We start from the raw sequence: 20347 nt of genomic DNA, 5'->3' as shown, positions 1-20347 counted from the left end.
TAGTAAAAATTATATGTATATTAAATGATATTCATACTTATAATTCATTTTTATGGAAACTAATTAAATTCGTCACTAATGTCAACAATAATATTCTTTAATAATAAATTTGTATCTAGAAGAATGAGAGTGTATTCTAGCACACAATAAATGTAAGCAACACATTAACCTAGCCCTATATATATATATATATATATATATATATGTGTGTGTGTGTGTGTGTGTGTATGTATATATATTCACATGTTTCATCTAACACAAAATATCTTAATCACAGATAATAGGCAAGCATAGAATTTATTTAAATACTTCATATCTATGTGTAAGATGAAAGTAACTATACAGTCACTTGTTAAAAGTGGATGACTTGCGATTATGGCAACGCTTCACCTAACATCTTAGTCAAGGTTCTAAATGGTGTGAGGTGTGGCGTGGCGGCAAGGCCAAACCTTAAGCTTAACGAGTCGTGGCGAGTCATTGCGTTTTTCAAGGCGTAATGTAAAGCGACGATTTTGTATTAATTTATAATTATATTACCACATAAATATAAATTTATATTAAAGATAACTATTTTTTAGAATGTGTTATATCAATAGCTAAAAACAAAAGTTAATAAAAAAACATAATATTTGTATCTCCGATTAAAAAAGACATAACAAAGAGCAAAAAAACATGTCTCAAACAAAAAAACACACACCATAATACGCCATAACGCGCCATGGCACATCATATCACATCTTGCCACACGCCATGCCTAACAACAGCGTTATGAGGTTTTTTCATAACGGCGAAGTCATGCCTCATGCCACGACATGCCTTGACGCGCTCCATGACGTGCCTTTCAGAACACCAATCTTAATTTTTCCTTTCGAAAGACCTAGATATTGATATTTTTTCTAAGTCTTAGTCTTATGTCTTTTATGACTATAATAACGATAGTATAGATTCCTCAACAATTCCAATGAATATTGATCTATAGTTGATAAAGAATAACCAAGTAAGATCATATCAGAGGCAGGGTCCATTTGGTATACAAAGTATACTGTTTGAAAATCTCACTTCAATCAGTATTATGACATGGAATAACTGATAAATGTTATTTATATGTTCATAATAACGATTATGAATATTAATATAAGTTACACTTAATACAAAATAGGTATAGTTTAACTTACAAAGTTTCCTAACAAAAATGTGAAAGTTCGCAAGCAGAACTCTGACCCGACAACTTCTACTCGTTGGACTCTCTAACTACTCAGAACCTCGCTAAACACCCCTAAATTCTATAGAAAACCGGACTTGAGAGGGGACTAAAGTATTTAGAGAGAAAGGATTGGAATGTGTGAGATAATGGCTTAAATGTGATGTTATTTATAAAAGTTTTTGCTAGGCGCGTCACATATATACAAGGCACACACCGAGCCCTCCTGCAACGTTGATCCTTCAGGTTTGTGCCACGTGTCTTTGTTTGGGTGGTTTGTGTCGCCCCTTCTAGAAGCGTGCGTCACTCAATGTGCGCCAAATTTTAATGTTTTTCTGAAAATCGTATTTGTTACATACGAGCTCCATTTTTGACGTTTTTTATATCCACGTGTAGCTGTCACCGAGTACTAAAACTTTCATTTAGACTATGTCGGCTAATTCTCATTCTATTTTTAATCCTTATTTTTATGGAGGCTTAGACTATTATCACAACTCTTTCATAAGATCTCTGTTCAAGATTGTCTTTATATTGACGGATTCCTATTTATGAGACCTTCAACTCTTGTTTAGATTGTTCTGCCTAACAATCAACTGATTTTAATTTCATTTTATGCGTTCATACTGTTACGCCGAAACTTCGAAAAATCGTAAATTCCTCGTATGAAGTCAGATTTTGACGTTTTCTATATGCACGCTCTTTCTTTTATGATTATTACACCTATCGTTTAGATTACTTAGGCTAATAAACAACATATCTCCTATTCATATTTTACGACACACTTTTGTTGTTTAGGATTGAACGCAAAACTTCGAACAATCATAACTTCTTCATATGAAGTCAGATTCAAGTATTTTATATACCCATGGAATCGTCATCATGAATACTACAACTCTCATCGTGATTATTTATCCAAACTAATCTTATATTAAAAACATCTATTTATCGCTTGAAAAAAGTACGACGGATAATTATTATCTATTATATCTTAACTGTCTAACCCGAATTTGTGGGCGTTACAAATATGTCTTATGTAATGGCTGCATAAGGGAAAAAGAAAATACATATACTAGATTGAATTTGAATCGTGAATACATATTTACTAGTAAGAATAGTTAATACAAAGGTGTATAGTTAGTAATAGGAATTTAATTCTCACATCTATCATGAAAGATTACTTAAATATAAACCATTATTGACATCTATATATATATATATATATATATATATATATATATATATATATATATATATATATATATATATATATATATATGTATGTATCTGTGGTTATCTTTATAAATCTTATAAAAATATCATTTAAATAAACATAATTCAAAATATGATATATACTTGCACCATATTCATTTGAAACCCAACATCTTAACTTTTAGGTTTTAACCAACTAATAACAAAAACTCAAAAGTTTTTAACTTATATCTAATAATTACTTAACCAAATGAATTTTCATATTCATAAAATTAATGTTTTATTAATAACATTTTATTTTCCTTTTATTTATACATTTTTAGCCATATTAGTATTATATAAGTAAGATTTTCTATAAAAACATTCATATGATTTAATTGGTTATGATCTAATATGAAAAGTTGAAGAGATACGAAGATTTGAAGAAATAGGTTTTGTTGCATAAAAAAGTAAGAATTTTATTATATTTCTTAATATATCAAATATATTAAGCGTATTTTAAGCTCTATGTATTATTTTTGAATGGTTTTATAAGTGTTTAATATGTTTCTTGAATACAAATTTTAAAATATAGTATGTTTTAGTGTTTATGTTTATAAAACTTATAGTACTTTCATATTATTTATTATTTGTCATGTATAAAAATCATTATATATATATATATATATATATGTATATATATATATATATATATATATATATATATATATATATATATATTTACTCTCAATATATTGATTTGAAAGACTTGTATTTTCAACTTCAAACCTTTATTTAATTTAGTAAGTATAAAATAGTATCATTAATATGGTAGATTATTTGAATTATTAATATAATATACTTAATTTTTTTTTAATTTAAGTATAATGTTAAATACAATGTCGATATTCAACTTTTAATTTATCAGTATATGTAATTTGTTAATTTAAATATGATATTCTATTTAAAACCTAAACCGAAATCTCTATCGAAAAAGTAGAACAAGTTTAGTTATGTAAGGAAACACATTCTTATATATATATATATATATATATATATATATATATATATATATATATATATATATATATTAAAGGAGAGCACTTCTTAGGAATAGTGCCTAACCATGGTACTGTTCCTCGGGTTACCATAGGGGTTACGGGGTTTCCTTCCCGATTCTTCCGCTCACATTATCTTCCTCAGCTATCTACCCTTTTCGTCCCTATCCTCTTCTGCTTCATCGACTTCGAATCAACCGACCGCCGTTATCTTACTTCCACATCTTCTCTACTCCGATCGGTGGCTTCCAACGAAACATCGTCGTCTCAGGTTTTGCTCCATATCTTCTCTACTCCGATTGGTGGCTTCCAACGAAACATCGTCGTCTCAGGTTTTGCTCCATCTAACTTTCAACGACTCTCCTACCACTTATCTGCATCTTCTACTCCCACCTACCAAATCATCGATCTTCAACATCAGACTGGTCACAGTTAAGACCTAAAAAGCTCTCACCACTACCGCCCTATATGCCGCTGCTCACAATCTTCTCCACCGACTCACCTCAAATCTTCCATCTTGGTTTCCAGGTCTTCGTCGTACCCTTATGTCGATTGGGCCTCTTCCTTTCATTTTAGGGCTTTAGGGAGAGGGCAACCCTTGATGATGGTGGTGCGGACCATTGCAGACACTACTGAAAGAAAGCAATTTGATGAGGTAACTTAAAGCTTTTAGATTTCTATTGGTTGTTGTGAAACAAATAAAAGGGCCATTTTCTTCCATACAGGTATACCCTCCAAATTACCCACCCCGGCTCCATCTGCTACGCTGATTTCGGACACATTTTTTTGGTGTTGTTAGGATTAGAAGACTGAAACGTACAAGCACCGACATCTTTTTTGTTGATGATTGGCAGCTTCTGTGTCAATTGTGAATGAGGTATGTCTGGACTTCCTGTTGTTTTCCCTCAATCTATGGTGTTCATGTGTTTGATTATTGTAACTCGATTTCGGTTGTTTTCCTTTCTCAATTTGATTCAAATTCCGTCTTCACGGTACGCTGATGAAGACGAAATTGATTACACTCCCCTGTATCGATAACAGGTTCGCTTTCTATTCCCTTTTATTTTCCCCTTCGTTTTATAAATTAAACCCCTATTATGTGTTTATTATGTGTTCATAAAAAAGAGAAGTAATGATGAAATTAGCCTAGGTCGTTTTTTTGATTTCATTGATTTTTGAAGAGGAAACCTTTGAAACGCCATTTTCAGATGATAAGTTCATCACACCTTATGTTTTTATTGTTTCTTTCCATAATGGAGTCTTGATAAGTTCATCACGCCATTTTCAGATGATAAGTTCATCACGCCATTTTCAGATGTTGAGAGGCAGTGAACTTACGATGTGGTCAACATATTAGAAAGTGTTGGCGTAAGTCTTTTCACTCTTCATCTCTGCATTGTTTTCTCTTTCTATTGATTTGTTCAAGAAATTGGCTGCGCATACTTGGCTTAGGGTCCGTAGTGTGTTTAATTTTCAGGTCTTGACAAGGAAAGCAAAGAATCAGTATACTTGGAGGGGTTTCGGTGCAATTCCACAAGCTTTAGAAGAGCTTAGGGTATATCAAAATAGACGCTTATTCTCCTGATAATTTTCTGTTGCTATGATTGATTAAAGTTAAAACAATAAGATGAACGCATGATTTGTGAACTTTTGTGTGTGTATCTTTAAGTTGTTAAGACTTTATTGAGTGATTGGTAGGCTGAAGAAAACAAATTCTCTCAATGGGAATCACCATGAACCGCCAATCCAGAGGCGGTGAATATCAATCAGTTTCAGAAGAAATCAACCGCAGATGACGAGGTAGTTCATTATCCATCTTTTTATTTGACAAAATGTAGTTTGATTTGGAATAGTGAAGTGTTTCATCCGATTCTAGGGATATTATTTCACATTTTATGAGAATTGAATGGTTCAATTTGATCTGTTCACATTCCGGTTATCTTTTACCCTCTATCACACTTTCTGCTGGAAGGGTCTTAGAAATTTTGAAAATTAAACTTTTGGTTCTGTTCTTGAATTCACAGCCGTCAAGAAGCTTCACATTTAAGTTTTGAAAATTGAAGTTCTGTTTCTCTTCTTGAAAGCAACAATGACGATTTGGATAAAAAAATACATTATTATTGTAAACCACATTAAATATTCTATTTTTATGGTTACTTATAAGAAATAATAATATATTGATTTATTCGTTTAGTATAAGATTTTTTTCAACGAAATCAAAATGTTATGATTTTGCAAACTTGTGCAATTTTATTTGAAATGAATTTGATATTGACAGTTTAACCCTTTAATAGCAATCAGGTATCCAAACAACTTCTTACCAACATGTTGTTGTTTTCCGTTTTATTTTGCACATCTTCAAAGCATTAGATTTAAATTTTGTTGACGTTACTTTTTTTGTTTTTCTAATTTTCTCATGCCAAATAAGGTTATAATTTCAGCAATGGGAGCTTTGAAGTTCCCTGACCTTGATGGTAGATGTAAACTACTCAACTGGCAAATGTTTAAAATTGCCACTCACAAATTTTGGAACTAACAATGAATCAACAAACACTGATAGCCCGAAAGCAACAGTAAGGATATTTTGGTCTTTTATCAAAAAGGTTATAATTTCAGCAATGGAAGATTTATATTTTTTTTCACAATGATTCAACATTTTTGCTAAAAGACCAAAATACCCTTACTGTTGTGTGATGGAAATGGAGGGTTAGGTACACATTGTTGATCACTCATCTCCACAACTAGACTATGAATTTGATGCAGTTAGACTTGACCTAGATATGTTCAGTCCAGAACTTGCTAAAAAACCTTTTATAGTTGCATACAACAAAATGGATGTTCCGGAAGCATTTAAAAAGTGGGAATCATTCAAAGAGAAGCTTCTTTCATATGGGATTGAGCCTTTTTGCATTAGTTCAATTAACAGAGGAGGGACTCGGGAGTTGATTAATGCTGCATATGGGCTTGTAAGACAAGGAATAGAAGATTCAAAAGATGAAGTAAGCTGAGTTGGGTGTTACTGTCAAATCACATATATGTATGTAAGCAATTTGATACATAATGTGCTTTTAAGAATTTCAATGCAGAGAAAAGCCTCCACTGATAGATTTCGTCTATTACTTTTATTTCATAAGGGAACCACAACAAATGGAATGATGCTTATTTCATTCCACCATGGTTCATTTATTTCCATTTTTGGAGACAATATAGAGTAATTTAGATCATTCATACTAATTACTTTTTGTTTTATATTATTCAGGTTTTTCAAGCCATGCAATCAACGCTTTTAAGCTTCTTAACGAAAGCCCATCTGCACAAGTATGTCTGCTTCTACTTGTGAGTTTCTTATGTATACCATAATTGAAGCAAAATCACATTTTAATTCCTTTCTTTTGGTTCTTACCAGAATGTTGTTGCTTCAATTGCTTCTGATCCAAATGTGTGGAATGTCGTTTTAAAAAACGAGGCCCTTGTGGAATTCCTCGAGAATCATCAATCAAGTTAGTAACTTTTCAACTTAATTAACATTTAACAACACCTTTCGATTCTTCTTCTATGAAAAAAATAATGATCGGAATTTGAATAATCTTTCTAGTTGTTGTTTTCCCAGAGTTTGGTATAGATGGAAAGGGTTCTTCTACTGATGAGAGTGAATCAACATCTGAATCCGGAAATGGTTTCATGGATTATGTGAAGGACATCAAGCATAAAGTTACAGTTACAGTGGTTGACATGATGAACAGTTTATCTGATATGTTTCAGACCCTTTTCGGTGGTGCACCCAAAGGAGAATTTACTGTGAATCCAGATGGAACTGTTGGAATATCAATGGAGAAAACCGCCTATTGGAGCAACTCTTATGGGTTTGGCAATCATGGTTATTACTGTGGTGATAACTAAACGTTCTTAGCACATCATGTTCTTATTTGTCGAAACTTCAACTTCTTTTTTACCTGTTTTGCATATATAGTTTGCATACATTTATGTTCACGACTTTTGTTATTAAACAATCCAACAGTTTCTGCTCTATGTTCATATGTTCTTCCTTAGCTTCTTTGTCGCATCCGACCCCCGGAACGCGGGGCTCCCCACCTAGTTTACATTAATAAGCTCAAAATGTTAATTATATAGGATATGTTTCATTTTGATCCCTATTAAAATAATTTATGAGTTTGTCTCTTCCTACAACTTAAAACATCATATGAATCAAACACTGTCATGTTATTTTGAATAATATATAAATTCATTATTTTAACTATACAATTCAATTTTTTAACTGTGTAATTCATTTCCTATGAATGCAGGAAGATTCCTCTAGTCCTACCTATTAAATGAAAATACTTTTGTCATTTGTCATCTTCTCTTTCATTTTGACAAATGTCATTTTATAGGATTTTTAAAATTGTGATTTTCCACTTGTCATTTTTTTGGGGGATTTCAATTTTCTTAAAATAAATTTCCAAAAAAATCTAATGGGTTATATATATATGTAAGGTTATCATTTTATTAATTTGATAATAAATTCTCATAAATTCTCCAAAAGATTTGATTTCTTTCATAAATGCTTCAAAAGATTACATTTTGTTATTGAAAAATATTATTTTATTAAATATTTAATGTTTATATATTAATATTAAATTTTTATTTTTAATAAACCCGTGTAATACACGAGTGTTACACCTAGTTGATTTGATTTATATAAGAAAAAGTTTTATCTCAAAGATGCTATTAGTTGTTTGTAATTGTTACGTTCATTTTATTGAGTTTTAGATTATTTTTTTCTTTCTAAAGTGTAAACAACCTTTCAATCATTTGTGTGAATAAATAAGTGAATTATTAAGGGGAGCTGATCCGTACACAACAATATTTCGCCATACACAACAATTAGTGTTTTAAAATGTTGTATTGTACAACCATATAATACATGAATTGTTGTGTATTGCAAAAAACGGTTGTATTGTACAACTAATTTTCTAATTACATTTCCCAACTAATTTGGAAACGTGTTCATTTCCTAAAAGGTTTATGGTTGAAGTCTTATTATGGACAACGAAATAGTTAGAAATATGATTTAAAAGGGTATGTCTTGGCCGTTAAAATAAAATAATCAAAATAGTTAAAGGCAAATGGTGATCCTATATATACCTTAATACCTTTAGTGTTTTACAGCAAGTGTGATAACACAATAGATAAATTTCCAAAACTACTTGCAATAACTGCAAAATCTAATACTTATTGAGTGTGGTCAACGATAATTTTAATATTTTCCTTATTTAAGTAATTTTCAGTTGATAGTTAAAGATTCTTATTATATTATTATGTATAAAATTGAATAACAGATAACTCAAAAACTGAGGCGATGCTTTGGAATAATATATTTATGTTCATTAGTCAAACTGAATCATGGTTTTTCCTTAACTAATTAAGAATAAAAAAACTAACTAAAAATGTAACATATTAAATAGGTCAAAAATCCTGTCTAACATAATTAAAAGGCGCCTTAAAAAGGATTATCACTAAAATAATAAAATTGAATGGATCTATTTACTAAAATGACCAGTCTTTTTTGAACGTAATCACAAAATAACCATTGATAAGCAATAAATTAAATGGACCTATTTATTGGTTATTGGTAATTGCAAAATTAAAATTTCAATTGTATTTATATTTATAAATTAAAAAAAATATATTTGTGAAAGAGTTAGATGTTACAAATACAACGATATATTATTGCAAATAAACTATTAATATATTGTGAAATGTGTCCATAGATTGCAAAATACGATCATATATTAAGAAGCATGTGATTTTCGTTGATTTTTTAGTCAAAATACAGTTGGTAATTTGCAATGGGATTCTTTAATTAATGTTAATTTTGTGAAAAATAAAATAAAATAAAATAAAATATTTTGTTAAATGACTCCATTAATTATATAGTCTTGTGATTATCTCTACTTCAAATGCAAACAATCACAGATATCTTTATTTACATATTTATAATTATATTTACATATTAATTAGAAATGCACAAACATGCTCGAGTAAACCGGCATCTAAAGTTTTAGATAACGGTGTTTGGATATTGGAATCATCCCAAGTTCCCAACTTGGCACTACATGGACAAAATTTTGTAGTTTTTGACCCGTTATTCCCTTTGATCCGTCTATTTGGAACTTTTATACTATAATTTCTTTTTGATAAATACTAATAATTTTAATTTAAAATTAATACAAAAAATAAACTATATATATACACACGCATTAAATTATTGTACCATATTGCATTAAAAGGATTGTACTTTAAGGGGAAAAAAGCTGCAAAAACGCGCGTGTTGTACACACACAAATGGAAGAGGGAGTAGAAGATTATTATAATATTATGAGTAAACCAGTCCATTCCCCAAAATCCATTTCACTTTCTCTTTCTCTTGTCTTGTCTAGTTTCCATACATCACCATCTCCCTATATCACTCTCTCTCTCCGGGCACCCAACCCACCTGTTGTTAGTTTTCATCAGTCATCTTTTCTTCTTGAGCCACTCCATTGTCGTTTTGGGTTCTCTGTAAAAAAAAAACACTCTCTTTTCCACCGTTTTCTCTATCTATCTATCTATCGAAAAAGTAGAAGAACAAGTTTGAATCGAAGAGAACAATGAGTAAAGAGAAGCTTGTAGTGGAAGTGCTGGGGGCCCACAACTTGATGCCTAAAGATGGAGAGGGTTCTTCTTCTGCCTTTGTTGAAGTTGAGTTTGAAGGTCAAAGGCAAAGGACTCAAGTCAAATACAAAGACCTTAACCCTGTTTGGAATGAGAAGCTTGTGTTTCATGTGAACGACGTCGCTGACCTCCCTTACAGAACCATTGAAGTCAACGTCTTTAACGAGAAACGGTCAAACAACAGCCGGAATTTCTTGGGTAAGGTTAGGGTCTCCGGCACCAGCATTGCCAGGGAGGGCCAAGAGGACCTCATTCCACAGCTTCACACGCTTGATAAAAGGAGCCTTTTTTCTCACGTGCGCGGAGAGATCACATTCAAACTCTATTTGTCTGTAAAAGAGCATGTCAAAGGTGGTGGTGGTGGGGGTGGTGGGGTGGTGGTTTCTGGTGGGGTTTCCAAGAAAAGCAACAAGTTTCAGCAGCAAAATGCCAACACGGTGGTTCAGAACCACCAGCAAATGGGTGGAGCTGGCGGTGGGGGTCAGGAAAACAAGAAAATGACACATCCAAACCAGATGACCAACAAACCCGACCCGAACCAGGGTGACCTCAAGCCAGTTGTCATCACTTCCATCCCGGGTCCACCCATCCCCGCCATGAGCGTGGCAGTACCAGGTGGCGGTGTTGGTGGTGGGGGCGGCGGTCGTGTAGGGTTGTTTTCCGGTGGGTCAAACGAGTACTCCTTGAAAGAAACAAATCCGCATCTTGGTGGGGGTTTGTTGAACAAAGACAAGACAAGCTCAACCTATGACCTGGTGGAGCAAATGCAGTATCTTTACATAAGGGTGGTGAAAGGCCGTGAAATCCCGGTGGTCGGCGGTGGAGAGCTGGTGGCGGAGGTGAAACTTGGAAACTACAGAGGAATCACAAAGAGGGCTGCTTTGAACAACGCGGAATGGGACCAAGTATTTGCATTTTGCAAGGACACGATACAATCATCCATGGTGGAGATATTTGTGAAGGAGAGAGACAAAGATGATTTTTTGGGTCGTGTTTGGTTTGACCTGAATGAAGTCCCTAAAAGGGTCCCACCAGACAGTCAACTAGCACCACAATGGTACAGAATGGATGATAAGAGAGGGGAGAGAGTGAAAGGTGGTGAAGTTATGGTAGCAATTTGGTTTGGGACTCAAGCGGATGAAGCTTTCTCAGAGGCATGGCATTCAAAGGCTGCGAATGTGCATTTAGATGGGCTTTGTTCAATTCAATCCAAGGTATATCTCTCACCTAAACTATGGTACTTAAGGGTTTCCGTGATTGAAGCACAAGATGTCGTTTTGGGTGAAAAAGGGACATCTTTAATGAGGTACCCTGAGCTTAATGTCAAAGTACAAGTCGGAAACCAGGTTTTGAAAACCCGGGTCGCCCCGGCCATGGCCAATCGCAGCCTCTCAAACCCGTTTTGGAACGAGGACTTAATGTTTGTGGTAGCCGAGCCGTTTGAGGATTATGTGATGTTTTCTGTGGAGGACAGGGTCGCCCCGAACCGTGAGGAGGTTGTGGGTCGGGTCATGCTTCCGGTTTCGGTTATTAACAGGAGATTGGATTCAAAAGAAGTGGCTTCAAGATGGTATAATCTAGATGGGCATTCAAGTAACCCAAACGAGTCAAAGTCGGTTGTTCGGTTTGCTTCTCGGATCCATATACGGGCCTCGCTCGATGGCGGGTATCATGTGCTTGATGAAGCTACAATGTATAGTAGTGACGTTAGGCCTACAGCTAAGCAGCTATGGAAGCCTCATATTGGTGTTCTTGAGATGGGTATTCTTGGGGCTTCTAATCTTATGCCGATGAAGATGAAAGAAGGCAAAGGCGGGTCCACAGATGCTTACTGTGTGGCGAAATACGGGCAGAAATGGGTCAGGACCCGAACCGTTGTGGATAGTTTGGCTCCGAAATGGAACGAGCAGTACACCTGGGAAGTTTTCGATCCGTGCACGGTTATCACGATTGGGGTTTTCGACAATTCGCGGGTCGATAAGAACCCGACTGGTAACGGGGCAGGCACCCGTGATTCACGGATCGGAAAAGTACGGATCCGGTTGTCTACACTTGAGTCGGACCGGGTGTACACCCATGCATACCCGCTATTGATGTTGCATCCTTCTGGTGTTAAGAAAATGGGTGAGCTTCATCTGGCTGTTAGATTCTCTTGTGCTAACATGCTGAATATGCTTCACATGTACACAATGCCTTTGCTACCTAAGATGCACTACGTACAACCTCTGTCAGTGAGCCAGTTAGATAGCTTGAGGTACCAAGCCATGAATGTGGTGGCTTCGCGGCTGAGCCGAGCTGAGCCAAGTCTAGGGAGGGAAGTGGTGGAGTACATGCTGGATCATGATTCTCATATGTGGAGCATGAGGAAGAGCAAAGCTAATTTCTTCCGGCTCCAGAGAGTGTTGGCTTGGCTTGTGTTCATGAACCGGGTGATTGATGCGATGAGGAACTGGAACATGCCGGTTTACTCAAGCATGTTTGTGGTTACTTTTATGATTCTGGTACTGATGCCGGAGCTTATTGTGCCATCCATTCTGTTGGGTTTTGCGGTTATTGGACTATGGAAATACCGATTCCGCCCCCGGTACCCGCCTCACATGGATACAAGACTGTCGTATGCGGAAAGCGTTCACCCGGATGAATTAGATGAGGAGTTTGACTCTTTTCCAACAAGCAGAAGCGCGGAGGTTGTGAGGATTAGGTATGACAGGCTGAGGAGTGTGGCGGGGAGGATCCAGACGGTGGTTGGTGACATGGCGACTCAAGGGGAGAGGTTCCATGCGTTGCTGAGCTGGCGAGACCCGAGGGCGTCCTTCTTGTTTGTGGTGGTTTGTTTCTTTGCTGCTTTTGGGTTTTACTTGGTGCCCATCAGGTGGGTGGTGGCGATTTGGGGATTGTACTTTCTGAGGCCACCCAGGTTCAGGAACAAGTTGCCATCCAGTGGTGTTAGTTTTTTCAAGAGGCTGCCTACAATGGCTGATAGCATGTTGTAGATGTTTTAACTTCAAACTTTTAATTAAGTGGTGTAATTCTGGGTAAGCAAAATCTGTTGCTATATTTTGGATCATGTTTTGTGTCGTTAGTTAGATGTTAGCAAGACTAGAAGGTGGTGGTATTGTAATGATTAGCAGCCTCGGTTGTTGGTTAAGAACAAGACAATTTCCTATCTGGGAAACATCAGACCAATCATGTTTTTTAATGTACAACTCTGAATGCATTAGATACAAGTCAAACTAACAATGAATTGTATTGTATGGATACATGCATGAAACTTAGTTTACCTGTAACAGCAGTAGGATTAGTTAATGTAAAAAAGGTGCTAAACGAGAATCTGTGAGATTTGGACCCGCACGAGCTCCTAAAGCTCGACAAGTGATGGCTGCCTGTGATTGTTTATGCAGGAAAAATAAGGACACGGTTTTCTCTGAGTTTGGGCTTGATTATCATCAAACGTATCATATCTTTTTAGCTGAGAGTAACTATGACTGAATTAATTTACATTTTTATTTACAAAAACGGGATAATGCATACAAAGTTAATCCAAGTATTGGCAATTTTCATCTACAACTTTTGCATAAAAAGTTAAGCTAACAATAGCTAAAATACATTTAAATATGTTGGTGTTATCAAAATAGGATTTTCTGAAATAAAGTTGGTAGACTTACAGATCCAAAAGGTTGATTTTTTTTTTTTTTTTTTTTGATGGCCAGTGTAGCATTATCCCAGAAGAATCTAAGATACGTTTGATGATAATTTGAGTGGTTACATATAAATTAGTTGGTTTGTGAATTGTGAATATACTAACCACTTGAGCTGCAAAAGGTAACATTTGTTCTGGTGGCTTGTTGGTGCAAATGCCTACAAATAAATATACGTACAACAGGAGTTGTCAATTTGGTGAGTTGCTTTGGACACTTATAGGCTGGCTATGTGTCCCCCTTCATTCCATTATTCAATTCCTACTTTATCAAGTCAAGTCAACACAAATATTCTTAACTTTTCAGTTTTCAGCTCTATAAATATTCATTTATTTATCTACCTTGTTGTCTAGATAAAGAACATTAAAAAGCAAGATAAATAAATAAAGCAAAATAATGGAATGACTTCAGTGGTCATATATTTATAATTTATAAATACGTAGTACTTACCATACAGGACTGCTCCTATGAATGCGTCTCCAGCACCTGTTGTATCCACCAGCTCCGACTGTGGTATCTTCTCAGCTGTGCCAATGAACAGCTTTCCACACACATTCCCGATTCCCTTTGCCTGCAATCTTGTAATCTCCTGAAACATAAAATCATAAACTAAAATATATATGAAGCACCCACCATCATGATCATCGATATCCTTACAATTTCATTTTTGAATTCAGGAAAATGCATGTTAACTATACCGATGAAATGCATGTTGGGGCAGTTGAAAGAGTGCTGGATTTGCGTTTCAGTATCTCTAATAAATCATCTACATCCATTTCTTCAGCTTCGACATTCTCTGTTGGGATTGAAGTTGATGATTACACAGGTTGTGTTAGCAATAAATAGCATATTGCAGAGTTTATATATATGGAGACAGAAATAATTAAGGGTGGGTAAAAAGAGAAGGACCAGATATGTTTCTTCTGTCGAGCATTATGCAACCATCTGCACCTAAAGTTACGATAACAAACTTGAGTTTAGGCAACCTTAACAGCATAGAAACAAGTGCGGTTGCAACAGATGGGGCTCCAGTCCATGTCTGTACAATACGTCAGACTCGGTTATATATATATATATATATATATATATATATATATATATATATATATATATATATATATATATATATATATATATATATATATATATATATATATATATATAAGATAAATTAATTTCAGACGGTTAGTAATTAAACTTTCGATTCAACAGTTATGATGCATCCATACATCATTAATAAGAACAACACTTGGTATACCACATAATTTTCTACTGCTAGCTTAATTAGTAGCTATTGCACTTTTTGATGAGATATACTATATACAACTAGATGCCAAGCCACGTGGTTTGGCTCACACTCAACACCACATCAGCAACTTAATTAACCGGTCAAATTTTGACTGAGTGGCTGTATGAGTATGGGACAAAATTAGAAAGTGGAGGAAAAAAGTTAAGTGGCCACGAGACAAATGAAAATTATGTTGTTATCTCAAAAAATAATGCAAGACAATGTAAGAATATATTCATCATATAATCCTAGTTTTTAACATATTTTATTAATCAATTTTAAACTTAAATACTATAAAATAAAACGTTTTTCGGTTTATTTTTGGTTTTTAAATAGTAAAAGATAACCAAATCAAACCTAAAAATTCATTTTTTCTAAAAACCAAACCTAAATTCGGTTTATCTAAAAACCAGAAAATTGGTTTTCAAGATAGGTTCGGTTTTCTTTCCACAAGTCTAATAATGATTAATGAGCAATGGGTAATAGAAAGATGGGTATAATGTACTCCTTAAAAAGAATGCATGATAAGCAACAGCAATAGCAGCATGCCTGTGGAAGTTTAGCGGAGCACACAACATAGTCTGATAAATTTAGAAGATCATCGAGGCCTTCCCTTGGCCTTTCAGCATCAATTAGAATAGGTATTTTCCTGCGATTTGCCTGCACTGGTGAAAGTAGAAACAAAATTTTAATTAATTGGTATATAGAGAAGTGGAGTGAGGCTAAAGTCTAAACAAGAAGGGAATTAAGAAGATCAAAAATCATATCGCCTAATTAATGGTTACCTCATGTGCTACAACTAGAGCCGTTTCAGGCAACCGCACATCAAAATAAACAAGCTTCACTCCAGCCAATGCACTTAGTAAAGATGAACCGGAAAGCTCATCTGGAATCATTGGAGGCCACCCTGGTGTATGAATACAAGTTCGAGTCTTCCTGGACACATCTAATTAACTTTTCATTAATAAAAAACACACTTTTATTTTATGTGAGATGCACTGTCACAATTCACACATGTATTTCCTCATTTTCATGCTGCTTGTATATAAAAGGTACTGTTGAGGACCAGACCTTTGCAAAGCTGATAGGTGTTCTAGTCTGTGTACGTAGATTAGTAACATTTATTTCTTAGTGGACTATAAGTTAATGTTTCCCAGAAATATTTTACACCATCTCAAATTCAAGAATCAAGACCAGGGTGCTTGGTATTTTGTCTGACTTGCCAATTGAGCAAGTTCAAATTCACTTGAGAAAATAAGAAATGGTTTTCCAATACCCGAAAATAGTTAATCATAGAGTCAAACATAGCATCTTCGACATAAGTAAAAAAATATGACAAGAAAGGAACCGGAGTGAAGAGAATAGAGATGCTTACGTTTGATCGTCTACAATGACATAGGTAAATGGTGAATTACCCTCTTCAGAAACCTGCAACCAAGAAATGCGAGCTTATATGTATGTGTAAAAAGAAAATTACCCAAAGACAGATATGCTACCTACTAAAATTCTATAAAAGAATTTGCATAATCTGAATTTTGTCAAAGAGATTTCCTGGATGGAACACAGAGGACAAAGTTCTCTTCAATACTGTTGAAAGATTGTACTTTTCTACATGTTCATTACCTCAAAAAAAGATACATCTACACCATCCGCTTTTAGTTCCTCCAGTATTCCTCTCCCTTGAGCATCATTGGCAACCTGTTAATAAGGTAATACATGACAACATCTGAAACACTTCAGAATAGCTCAGTGAAGAAATTTAAAAATCTACAAGCTCATACAATAGACCAACATCTATAAGAGGACAGATGTAAAAGGGCATGTACATATATACACACACACATATCGAAATATATTCTGACTTGTACATTTAGATCTTATAATATAAGTAAGGTGTTTTGTTCTCTTCAAGCTCACCCTTTTCTCTCTATGTTTTCAGCAATAGCTTAAAAATTGCTACTGACTATGTGATAGAACAACAATTATAACAACAACAACATACTTCTGATGTCAAGTATTAGCATATTGAATGCATACCTTGGATATTAACCTTGCATTCAATCCTAAACGAGCTGCACAAGTTAGAGCATTTCCTGCATTACCACCTCCTTGTACCTATCAAAAAAAAGTGTGATTTATGATGGTCACAGTGTTACTGAGATTCAACTAATTTCTACAGCAACGATAGTAACAGAATGTACAAAAAGAGAATATTGGATTTTCAAAACATACTTGACATCCAAAAAAAAGGCAACCCATTCATTAAGTAAGGGAAACACAACAACTAGTTTGACAATTCAATATTATCAGCAATCCCATACTTAAGAAGATGATGAATCTACATTTAAACCTAGATTGGAAATAATGATAATACAACCATATAAAAAAAACAGAGTACCCTTGGCCAAAATAAAAAGAAGAATGATAAAGTGGTGAGACCACCATTAGAGGAACTAATCAGTTTCTCTATAAAACTGTTAATCTGGACCACAGAAGATTGTAAAATCTCCATCATATAGGAAAGGCAATTCTTTTTATTTGAAAGAAGAACGAAAGAACAATATGATCAACAAGGCAATTCTTCAATCATAGTGTTTACAGATAACTTTGAGGAGTTGATATATTCTACACCAGAGATCTGGATACTGTGAACTTCTATGAGGAATCATAGAGGAGGAGTTCATTAAAACAATAGCCAATCATTCTGCAGTAATTACAGGTAAAATATTCACAAAATTTTGAATTCTTTCTTAAAATTCATGCTACACAATCAGTCACAAAACTCGAAATCATAAGATTGATAATCCAACTATAGGATAAAGCGAAGCTGTAGTACCAATACTAACCTAGGAATAATAATAAAATCGTCACGACTGAGTACCTTTAAGCTGGTGCTTCGAATCTTGTCATCCGGGTTTGGGAACGTAGCCACAGTAGCCAAGAGATCCACCCCCACACCACCAAATCCAAGCTGTATTGTTAACAGTTAACACCATAACATTCCACTTCCAGTCATATATATCAACTGTAACACATGATTATGTGCGGGAGTTCTCTCCGCCACAATGAGGTTATTTTGACATAGTTCTACAATCTCAATTCAATTTTGAAAAAACGTTGAGAATTACATACCACGATTGTTCTTTCAGTCTGAGTCACCGACGACAACATTTTTGTCCTGAATCTTTGCACGCTGAGTGTAAACAAACAAGGGCATATTAAACGATTCAATAAGAAAAACAAATGAATTTGAATAACGTGATGTGAATATTGAAGAAAATCACCTGGCTGTAGTGGTCACGGGAGTGATGGAGATACGCGATGAAGAGGAGATAAAGCTCGGGAGCATGGCACTGGTAGAGAGCATGGCTGCCATCGGTGCGCCGTGTGTAGTTGGCGCGTGTCAAACACTTCGATTATCTCCGGCGGCCGGAACCGATTTTTTCTGCGATGGATCTGGATAGGGGAAGCGAATTGCATGCCATAGTTTAACCGTTTATTCTGTTCCAGAGCTTTGTGGGATCCACCAATCCACCATTTGAATTGTACATTTGCTACCACTTGTTTCAAATTTTTACATTCTAACCACCAAATATATTTTTTAAAGTGTAAACTACACGAATAGTCCTTTTGATTTGGTATAATTTGCATGGCTTTTATTTATTTTATTAACTTAGATAGTCCCTAATGTAATCTTTTGTTGCGTTTTTTTGTCCAAAATGACAATATTGCCGTATTTATTTTTAATATTTTGATATTTTAATTTATTTTTAAACTTTTTATTGGTTACAATTACAAAAAAAATAAAAAATAAAAAAGGGGTATCATACTATCATGTATGAGATAAGTCCTCAATATGTGGCTCTTTCGTCATTCTTCACACCCTCGCCGAAGCTTCCTTCACCAAAACCTCCCGTTCCTCTCTTCTTGTTGGTGGCGCTTTTGTTTTCCCGGCCGGTCATGATTTCAAGTTCATCTTTTGGATTTACTATATTAAGATTTCGAGTTTGTTTAAATTGAAATTTTGGATTGAATGTATTTGGATTGATTGTCTTTTACAACGAAAGGAAAAAGAGGGTGAGCGGAAAAGAAAAAGAGTGTGAGGTGTGGGTTGAGTGGAGTAGTAATGAGATGGTAGGGCTTGTTAGATTTTGATAATTATATAAGATATAAAGAAATAGCAATGTCAAAATAGTTTTTTTCATTCCTGAAACCAACAACAAAAAATATTTTAAGACATGTTCAAGTTAAAAGAAAGAGTTAGGGACCAAATATACATAGTACCCAAACCACAGGACCATTCATCTAATTTACTTTTTTTTCAAAAATATTTTTCTTATCTCTTTCATAGGCAAAGAGTCGTGCTCAATTTATTAAGAATAATCAGCTTATTATATGTTTTAAACTAAAAGGGTCACATTAAAACAAAATAATAAAGAAACATAAAAGAAAACAAGTCAAACGTGTTGAGAATCGATCAAAATATATTTTAAAATCTAAATAAAGGTAATATACCCTTTTTTATATTTTAAATGTGTATAACCTTTTAGGTTGTTTTATTATGAAAATTGTATTAATATTGCAATCATAGTTGAAATACTAATTATCTGTTAAAGATACTAAAAAAATAAAAAGTACATTAGTTAACAGCAAACAGAAGGACGTATAAAACGGATAAGTTAAAACAGCAAACAGAAGGACGAATAAAACGGATAAGTTAAAGATAGTAGATGTTTATTGTTGAATAAACTAGAAATCAAAGTACATTAATTAACATTTAACAATACACGAAAGAAAATGGACGGGAGCCCCATTACATAAATAAATAGTTATAAAAATACGAAATTCATAATCATGGACATTAAAGATGCCGATGAGAAACAACAGAACGACTGTAGTCAGGATCAACAAAAAGTATATTCATCTTGAAACTTGATTTCTTAATGATTGTTTGATGGAAGAAAGAAATGATAGTGATGAAAATAAATATGATAAGAATGTCTATTTATAGTAAAATTTTGGATCAACAAAATTTGAAAATATTACTAACTGAGTTAGAGCAACCACATCGCATCTTGCAATAGTCTTGCAAATGAATTTCAATTGCCACCTTATTTTAGATCTTTCAACTTATGAAACAACCACATCGCATCTTGCAATAGTCTTGCAAATGAATTTCAATTGCCACCTTATTTTAGAT

At 34.3% G+C, this 20347-nt stretch overlaps 3 protein-coding genes across 29 annotated transcripts; 2 read left to right on the top strand and 1 right to left on the bottom strand.

The window, feature by feature from the left end:
* The first annotated feature begins 3497 nt into the window (after positions 1-3497).
* LOC145075076 (GTP-binding protein OBGC, chloroplastic-like) lies at positions 3498-7476 on the top strand. 25 transcript variants are annotated; one of them, XM_079021380.1, is made up of 11 exons: positions 3500-3878; positions 3976-4102; positions 4247-4324; positions 4454-4488; positions 4736-4815; positions 4925-5247; positions 5889-6020; positions 6159-6446; positions 6707-6783; positions 6854-6947; positions 7058-7476. In XM_079021380.1, the coding sequence occupies exons 7-10, from the start codon at positions 5919-5921 to the stop codon at positions 6903-6905; spliced, it is 519 nt and encodes a 172-aa protein (XP_078877506.1). In that variant the 5' UTR covers positions 3500-3878; positions 3976-4102; positions 4247-4324; positions 4454-4488; positions 4736-4815; positions 4925-5247; positions 5889-5918; the 3' UTR covers positions 6906-6947; positions 7058-7476. The 25 variants fall into 25 exon arrangements, 18 of the variants coding, with proteins under 18 accessions (XP_078877514.1, XP_078877513.1, XP_078877506.1 ...); XM_079021381.1 differs by having other exon boundaries at positions 4173-4324; positions 4763-4815; XM_079021376.1 differs by having other exon boundaries at positions 4173-4324.
* LOC145075074 (uncharacterized) lies at positions 7293-18628 on the bottom strand. Of its 3 annotated transcripts, XM_079021370.1 has the most exons (14): positions 18432-18627; positions 18280-18340; positions 18029-18118; positions 17185-17262; positions 16771-16845; positions 16523-16575; positions 15933-16083; positions 15697-15807; positions 14769-14898; positions 14558-14655; positions 14310-14448; positions 13967-14019; positions 13443-13544; positions 7293-7539 (listed from the first exon to the last, which is right to left on the bottom strand). In XM_079021370.1, exons 1-13 carry the CDS (start codon positions 18521-18523, stop codon positions 13464-13466), a joined length of 1212 nt encoding a protein of 403 aa, XP_078877496.1. In that variant the 5' UTR covers positions 18524-18627; the 3' UTR covers positions 7293-7539; positions 13443-13463. The 3 variants fall into 3 exon arrangements, with proteins under 3 accessions (XP_078877496.1, XP_078877497.1, XP_078877495.1); XM_079021371.1 differs by lacking the exon at positions 7293-7539 and having other exon boundaries at positions 13321-13544; positions 14310-14445; positions 18432-18628; XM_079021369.1 differs by lacking the exon at positions 7293-7539 and having other exon boundaries at positions 13321-13544.
* LOC145075073 (C2 calcium/lipid-binding plant phosphoribosyltransferase family protein) lies at positions 9841-13388 on the top strand. Its single transcript, XM_079021368.1, has one exon. It carries the CDS (start codon positions 10098-10100, stop codon positions 13152-13154), a length of 3057 nt encoding a protein of 1018 aa, XP_078877494.1. The 5' UTR covers positions 9841-10097; the 3' UTR covers positions 13155-13388.
* Positions 18629-20347: the final 1719 nt, after the last annotated feature.

Source organism: Lactuca serriola, chromosome 9, assembly GCF_051521515.1.
Source record: "Lactuca serriola cultivar US96UC23 chromosome 9, Lser_US96UC23_V15, whole genome shotgun sequence".
NCBI classification, from domain to species: Eukaryota; Viridiplantae; Streptophyta; class Magnoliopsida; order Asterales; family Asteraceae; genus Lactuca; species Lactuca serriola.
The sequence above is the reverse complement of the archived record's forward strand: the minus strand, read 5'-3'. Positions and strand labels throughout refer to the sequence as shown.